Below are 8608 nucleotides of genomic sequence, written 5' to 3' on the forward strand. Positions count from 1 at the left end.
GGTAAGGATAGCGTATTAATAGACCTAGCTAAGGTATAAGCGATACGTAAATAGGGGACTCCTACTAACGTAAAGGACATCCTTACGTTTAATAGATTCTTAGGCTTCTATCGACGCTTTATTAAGGACTATAGCAAGATAGTTCTACCTATAGTAAAGCTAACTAAGAAGGACAACCCCTAGTACTAGATAAATAAATCTCAGAATACGTTCGAAGGACTAAAGCAAGTATTTACCGACGCTAAGGGAACAGTACTAGCGATATTTATCCCCGGGAGACGTACCGTCTTAGAGACTAACGTAAGCGACTTTGTGACCGTAGTAGTCCTATCGTAATATAACGAGGACAACATCCTCCGCCCTATCGTATACCTATCGAAAAAGATAAGCCCGTAGGAGTATAAATACGACATCTACGACAAGGAGTTACTCGTAATCGTTAAGGCGTTTAAGGAATAGAAGCTAGAGCTAATAGCCGGCGACATCGATAAACTAGACTTCGAGAACTTTACTAACCTAAGCGGCTACCCTATACTCGTCTATAGCAACTATAAGAACTTAGAATACTTTATAATATCTAAGTAGCTAAATAGACGCTAAGCTAGGTAGGCCGAGTTCTTATTACAGTTCTCCTTTAAGATCGTATACCGACTAGGAGTATAAGGAGCGAAGCTAGATAGCCTTACTCGACGTTCCTAAGACGCTATCTTATATAACAAGTCAGATCCGCGTTATACTTAATAGGATAGGGTACTACTAAAACTAGAACACTTCCTATCGGTTAGCGTAAGCTAGATCCTAAGACTATCCGTATCTAAAGTAGAAGGAGTAGTTATAGACGAAGCCCTAGTAGTAGACATTAGTAAGCTATACGAATAAGATAACGTAGTCGAAGCTACTACCTAACTCGCGGTAGGGGAACTAGTGAAACTACTCCGAAAGAACAAGATAGACGATAAGTACGTAATACTAGTCGACGGTATAATATATATTAAGAACCGATATAGCGGGTATAGCCTCTTCGTTCTACCTATAGAGGATAAGGAGAACACTGTCTATATACGTATAGTTAAAGCCTTTTACGATATACCGGCAGCCGGACACCTAGGTAAGACTACTACGAGTAGGCTCGTATTACGCTATTATATATAGCTAAGGATGACCCGTTTTATTAGATCTTTCGTACGCGTCTACCGGATATATCGTAATAGCCGTAGTATTAACGAACTATAGCACGGACTTTTGGCCCTACTGCCTATCCCCTTCGATACTTAGGATAATATTGCTATAGACTTTGTTATCGACTTGCCTAGAGCGAAGTGTACGGCCGACGGTTAATAGTACGAGAATACGCTCACGGTGACTAATAGACTAGGTAAGGAGCGCCACTATATTCTAGTTCTCGAAATAATAGCTAAATATATCGCCTACGTCTATATTAAGTATATCTTCTTACGCTACGGATTGCTAAAGACGATTATATCGGACCGTAGACCTTAATAGATTTCAGCCTCTTAGGGACGCCTTTATAAGCTACTATAGATTAGGCGTAAGATCTCTACCGGGTATTATCCTAAGACCGATAGATAGAGCGAGAATACGAATAAGATAATAGAGCAATATCTACGCGCATTCATTAGCTATATACAAGATGACTAGCCGGACTAGTTACCGCTCGTAGAATTTATAGCTAATAACTATGTCTCTAAAACGACTAGTATAAGCCCCTTTATAGCTAATATTAGTAAGAATCCGAGATACGCGGATATAGAGCTTAACCTACCTATATAGATACTCCTATATAAATGACACCTAGACGCGGAATTAGTAAATACCTTCGTATAGCGTATAATAGAGCTTCGCTATAAACTAAGAGACTCGATAGAGATAGTATAAGCGTCGTAAGCCGAGTACGCGAATAAACACCGTACAATTGTACTACGATACGAAGTAGGTAATATAGTATACCTTAGTACTCGTAACTAGCGTACTAAGCGCCCGTTAAAGAAACTTAAATACCGCTATACCGGACCTTATACAATTACTAAAGTACTACTATACGATACGTATCGCCTAGATTTACCGCGATTGCTAAGTAATATATATAACGGCTTCTACGCTAACCTACTAATACCGGTATACGAACCGATACTTAGCTAAGTATAACTACTACTAGTACCTATAGAGGTAGAAGACGATAATAGCGATATAAGTACGTATTAGTTACTAGATACGATACTAGATATAAAGAGTATACTACCGCCGGGACTAGCGCTACGTAGTAGAAGGAAGGAGAGACGATACGAGTATCTAGTATAATAGGTTAGTTATAGTAAGCCTACTTAGGAGTCCGCTAAGGAGTTAATAGATACTACCGCCGCCTCTATCGCGGACTTCTACTATAACTATTATACGAAGGATAGGCTAGCCGGCTTTATACTACTACTAGGGTAGATTCTGAACAAGGATATACCCGAAGACGGTATAATTAGCGATACTATAAACGCTTCGTTAATAGCTACGTCTAACCTAGTAACTATAGGAGGGCTACGTATACTAATTACGTAGGTACCTATAGCTCTACTACCGGTTAAGAGCTACGAGCCTAAGACTAGTATAAGTAAAGACCTGTAGGCAGCTACTTTAAGAAAGATAACCGATAGTAGATAAGTATAAGATAAGCGTTAACGCGAGTAGTAATCTTCTCTTAACTTAGTAACTATAGCTATACCGCTAACATTAGTTAGTAATAGGTACTATAGCTTATACGAGCTTAAGGGACTAAGCGCGATTTTGAAGGGGGGGTTAGTATTACGGCCCTAGGCCTAGTAAATAGTCAGCTAGTATATAGGTTACGTAACCGCGCGTCACTAGCGCGCCTCGGCTATATATAACCTCGGCGTACCTCGCGCTCCTCTTTCCTACGTACCTAGCTACTTTATATTAATACGATTATAAACTGTTATACTAGTCCGTCTAATCTATCTAGTCCGCTATAATATACGCGCTGTTCTAAGAGATAAGATGTACTATAAGACGAGACGAGACGGGTCGCGAGTTATAGTACGAAGGTGATATAGGTAGAAGGAATAGGTTGCCTAAAGAAATAAGGTTTAACTACAAAATTTATAGTAGACGGGTACCTACGGTAGGAGACGCGTTCTTTGTTCCCGGTAAATACGAAAGAACGCGCTACACGTCATTATTTATGACTTACTACCCGTATTCAAGGCCTACTATAAGGTGAATGCTTTTATAACTTGCCGCTAATATTATCTACGTAATACTACCTCTTTTGAGTAATATCACCTCTTTTATACTAGCTCGAACCCCTTATACCGCTTTGAGTCGTACACGTCGCGCTTATCGATAGTGTCGTAGCCTATGAGATGGTTATTGCCCGTCTATTAATAGAATACTAACTTGCTAGTCGGGCTTCTAGCTTGCTAGCCGGGCTGCCTATAGCAGGCTGTATATACTTCGCCAACCTCACTCGAGTACTCGTAAGCTCGCACGTCGTTACGGCGCGAAGTTGCGCGGTGCTATCGCATCTATAATACTGCAAGCTTGAGATGAAGCGTGAGGTCGTTGAAGCCTTAGGCTCTATTCGGATTGATTAACGACCAATGAGAAGACGGCTTGGCACTTCCCTCACCTGAATATAGCACGCTTATCATTGCCTTCAGCACTACTGCTCGAACTACGTCGTAGACCTACGGTCGCAAGCTCCGTTCGGTACGACTAATGTTCGAACGTAGCTTCAGGAAATGGTTCACTTTGCTAATAAGTAGCTAGATTCTAGCGCTAGCGAATTTGTTTCTCCGACCCGTACAATTTACTCTAAGGTACCTCCTACCTCCTAAGCTCGCTCCTTTACTCGTAGAATACTATATATATACGGATAGCGGTCGGTAGTGCCTTGGCTCGTCTTTAAGGCAGGCTTCTGCCTCTCTTCAGCATTTTTACCGCGTTTCGCAACTTCCGAGGCGCTCGAAATGCTTTGGCACCTTTCTTACGCCTTGTTTCTGTCGAACTGACGTATATCTAGCGATGTGGCAAGAGTGGCAATACCGTACCGCGCTACAAGACTATCTTCAGTTTCGCTCAGACCAAAGGACGGGTGAGGTCTACAACATCCGTCACGAGTGCCGAAGTAAGGCGCCGGTGCACGGGAGGTCGAACCCAGGCTGGAAGGGTCTTGAACTCGGCCCTGGGGGAAGCTCGAAGTAGGGGACAAGTAGATCGGTGGCAAAAGAGGCCTGGTACATCAGCGTATCCGTACCGTAAGTACCACAAAACCTACCCGTGACCGGACTGACGTGTTAGGGCACAATGTCACTATCGCAGACCCATCGCTACCGGTTACCAAAGTCGGGACGCCAGCAGGCCCTTCCTACCTGCCGGTGCAAGTGTGCAACGTACGACCAGGGCAAGTTGTCGGGTGGAGTCTATTGCGACTGGAAAGAAGCAACATAGTAAGCCGGCAATCTTGCTTGAAGCTGCAATGCAGATCATGTGACAGACTGCGAGGACAAGTGTGGCTGTAGCGATCGAAACGCAGAACCTTGCTCATCCTCCATCGCGATGATGTGCCTAGAGGGCGATACCGAGTAGTACTGGACAACGACAGGCTCCGCATAGCTAGGGACAAGGGTTGCAACACGGTCGTAGGCTATCACAGCCTAGTAACAGCTGTCCAGCAGTCATTGATGGAGCTTACGAGCCGTCGTTCCTTGTTGGTCGTTCCAACAGCATGTCATGTTGGTCTCTTGCCGTGTCGCTGGGCCATCGGAGCTTACCTTATCGTGCTGGCGCGAAGGCATTATCCGGCTGGAGGATAGCAGCAAAGCCTGCGACCCCAGGCTATGTATCATGCGGCATTGAGCACGGGATCAAAATAAGCACATGTCGCAACACACAATGGAACTTAACATCGACCACGGTCATGGCAAGCGCGCGGGTAAATCCTCTCCCGACTAGGATATGTTTGCTGTCTATTCCGATACGCTTGCGAGATGGTGAGGATCCGACATGAACGTGGTCGATGTTATCACTGAACCAAGGATAATGATAGATGATGATGCTGCTGATGTGACGGTGCGATGCTACATTGGCGATTGGCCACCTGTCCGTTGGCGCGGTTGTTGTTCGGCCGACAGGCCCCATGGCGACGTAACAGAGCATGCGATGTGATACGAGGTGAAGTTGTTGTTGTCCGTGGTTGCGCCCGCGATGGAGGAACGCCTGCCGCCGCGGGGATCCCTAGGGGACGGGAAAGCTTGAAGAAAGTCAAGAAACATGTTCGCGAAGCATCGACATGGACATCCCAGTACCATGTCGCATGTCGCGGCATCGCAAGGCGGGGTCACTGTTGGTCTTCCGGCGCCATCATTGCAACGCGGAATGATCTTTCACCTTCCATCCAACGGGTAACGGACTGCCAGTTCGATATCACTCCTTGACACTGTTCCGTGGGGGGTGTCTGGCAGGAACAATTGTCAACCTGGGGAGAGAAGACTCGACAACTTGGTAGGACATGGCTGCATCGCTGCTTCGATACTGCGCCAAGGCGAATTGGTGCAAAGATCAGGACTTCATGGCACTACAGGCGTCGAGCAAATCGTCCGTCGACGACTGTTCGGACGGGCCGTGGAGGGAGCATGAAGAACAGAAACGCCTGTTGTCTCCAGAGATCCTGGAAACTCCGCCGACATGTCGACGGCATCACCATCTCTTGTTCGGCCTTGTCATGGGCAACATATTTCTTACGATCGTGACCATCCTCCTGGCAGTGGCACTCTCTATAGCAGCAAGCCAAGATCCATCTCTGACCGTCTACTGTACGTGCACGGCCTATCTTCTCCGAGGTCACGAAGCTGATCAAGCATAATATGTAGCACCGGCAAAAGAAGCGGTCAGGTATTACGTGCATCGCTTTCGCCCTGCTCTGGGCAATGAGACAGAGTACATGGGCTTTCCAACCGATGAGACTGACCAAAGATGGGAGGCTCTTTATCAATGTGAGTTGACAGCCTTCGCTTTGTCCTCCACGTATTAAACCACGGTGCCAGATAACGCATCAGTCATTTCGGAGACCCAGGCTCGCCGCCTACTCACGCCGACGATGGCCATTCCTGGGACCAAGCGATATCTCGTTGAACTTGAGGTGTTCCACAATCTGCACTGCTTGAACGAATTACGCAAGCTCCTGTGGCCGGAAAGGTACAGGTTGCTTGAGCAATTGACGTCTGAGAACGGAACAATAGACAGGAGCAGCTTTGGTTTCAAACACTGGGGTGAGATCATCTCTGCCGGCAGGCCATCAATGCGACTAACAAGGAAAGATCACTGCGTAGATTCTCTCCGTCAAGCGCTCATGTGTAACGCGGATATCTCACCCATATCTTGGCACGTTAATGTCCCTTTCAACCGAGGCATCTAGTAAGTCTTCTACCTCAGAATGCGCAGTAGAGAGCTTTACTGACAGTTTAATCACAGCCCGCGGTTAGCTACAACGCACACCTGCAAGGACTTCTCCCAGATCCAAAAGTGGGCGGCCGAGCACCATGCCCCTAGCTTCGAGCAGCGAATCTACGATTTTGAAGAATTGCAGCGGGTCATCGACGACACCGATATCGATCACTCCACTGAAGAAGACTTGCAAAACCAGTATTGGTTATTCCCTGGCGACAAATGGTTCAAGCACTGGCGAGAGCATACTTATCATGGGGAAGTTTCGCGACCTCAGATCTACCCTACCTCACGACACGAGTGGGAAGACTGAACACAAGCTGTTGAGAGAGGGCCTAGCCACGTCGTGAATAAACTGAATAGAACTACTGGACGTAAGGTACATCGAATCAAATGGGCACCTCAGAGACTAAGTCCCAAGTCACTTCAACACAATTTATGCTGAAAATAGATCCAACTGAGTCGCAATGGTAGTGATCGATGTCATCCATAGCAGCGGAAGCAGCAGATTAAGCAACAACGCATGCTTTTTCTCATCGACACGACTGAGTTCAACCAAAACGTTCTATCAGCTATCCAATCTGTTGACCGTGATGCTCGTCTGCTTCCTCATTATACCACGGTGTCGTGCGCCAGACATCCTTGAACTCATCTGACATGTAAGCTGGAGGGCCATAGCTTGCGGGTCTCCTTAATGCGTAAAAGTCTGTTTCATCGATTCCATGAGCCTCTTGCCACGCAAGTATCGCATCGAAGTTCCGGCACGTCTTCACAGTGTTGAAGTCAGGATAGGGCTGGCGAAGTGTATCTGTCCATATATGGGGGTAGATGTCCACACTGGCATGACATGTAATGCTCTGCAGCAGGTAGTAAAGGCAGTGTGACAGATGAGTCTGGTGTAGTTTTGACGACGTGTTCAGGCTCGTCCATCCGTCGAGCTTGTAGTCCTCCCAGTACGCCTGCTTTCTCAGCCTTGTGTGATGAGTCAGTTGTCGGCCGAGAACCATTTGGCTGTCTGTAATGGTACTCACGCGTCAAGGCAGTGTATTTGATGGAAAACATCGATTCGAGCGGCGTAAGCCTCACCCAGTCCAAATGACTCGGGATATTTGACGATCGTCGACGGATCGAGGCCAGCCGTGGCCATTTCCTCCTTAGTCAGGGCAATCGGTTGAGTATTTGCGATTCGATCCCAGGCCAGGTCGACCTCGGCGCTTGGTAAACCACGGTAGACTTCATCATGTGGTGTCGGAAGCAAAGTTGCGTTCATTCGTTTTTCCCCAAGGCCAATCCGCACTTTGTGGAATATCGGCGCTATGCGTCACAGTGAGCAGAGAAGTCTTTGGGCAGAGCTCAGTTGCTTACATGGAGTAGACGTGAGCGCCAATAAGTCGTTCACTGCATTGTTATGACCGGTGAGCTTGTCTCGCGAGAACCACAATACGCCCATCGATATTGCGAAGAGTCCTAGATTAAGGTACGTGATGACCGGCCAAAGATAGGGTTTACGAATCGTCCTAGACAGCCTTTCCTCTTCCACGATATCGGACGCCTCATGGAGTGCAACGCGCTCATACAAGTGCTTCTTTCGCGGCATCTTTTTGGACTGCCTCTGTAGACGATCACTGCTGTCCTGGCGTAGGTCAGAGTCGCTCTCGAAGCCGGTAGTTGGTCGTGGCACCGGCCACGGTCATGTCGGATCCCAGCATCTCGCAAGCGCGCGGGTAAATCCTCTCCCGACCAGGATACAGCGTCTTCGAGCAGCCGAGTCACATTTTCGATTCCGGCGGACCGATCATCCTAGCAAAATCCAGGGATAGAGCCAATAAGCCAACATCGATCTGGCGGCAGCTAAAAGCGCGTTTTACTCGGCTGCATGAAGACGCTGTATGTTCGCTGTCGGAGCGGCGTATATTCCGACACGCTTGCGAGATGGTGAGGATCCGACATGACCGTGGTCGATGTGAAATGCAGATCGGCACGCCATGCAAGGCGCACAGTGGGAGAGCGTGGGGGCACTGACTTCACCTCCTCCAGCACTGACCGCATAGCAACAGTACTTATCTGTATGTATGTAGAGTACTGACCTGGAATGTTCTACAGAGTCTATAGCGAGACCCCAATCTTAACTATAGGC

The 8608-nt window shown here is 47.2% G+C and overlaps 2 protein-coding genes across 2 annotated transcripts; one reads left to right on the forward strand and one right to left on the reverse strand.

The window, feature by feature from the left end:
• Positions 1–5536: 5536 nt before the first annotated feature.
• CLAFUR5_11663 (Cyclochlorotine biosynthesis protein O) lies at positions 5537–6784 on the forward strand (the record flags this gene model as incomplete). The annotated part of the gene is made up of 4 exons (XM_047910811.1): positions 5537–5840; positions 5898–6020; positions 6072–6441; positions 6499–6784. The coding sequence occupies 4 exons, from the start codon at positions 5537–5539 to the stop codon at positions 6782–6784; spliced, it is 1083 nt and encodes a 360-aa protein (XP_047765046.1).
• Positions 6785–7043: 259 nt separating this feature from the next.
• CLAFUR5_11664 (uncharacterized protein) lies at positions 7044–8068 on the reverse strand (the record flags this gene model as incomplete). Its single annotated transcript, XM_047910812.1, has 3 exons — positions 7044–7443; positions 7503–7785; positions 7837–8068. The coding sequence occupies 3 exons, from the start codon at positions 8066–8068 to the stop codon at positions 7044–7046; spliced, it is 915 nt and encodes a 304-aa protein (XP_047765039.1).
• Positions 8069–8608: the final 540 nt, after the last annotated feature.

Source organism: Fulvia fulva, chromosome 8 (genome assembly GCF_020509005.1).
Source record: "Fulvia fulva chromosome 8, complete sequence".
Lineage (NCBI taxonomy): Eukaryota > Fungi > Ascomycota > Dothideomycetes > Mycosphaerellales > Mycosphaerellaceae > Fulvia > Fulvia fulva.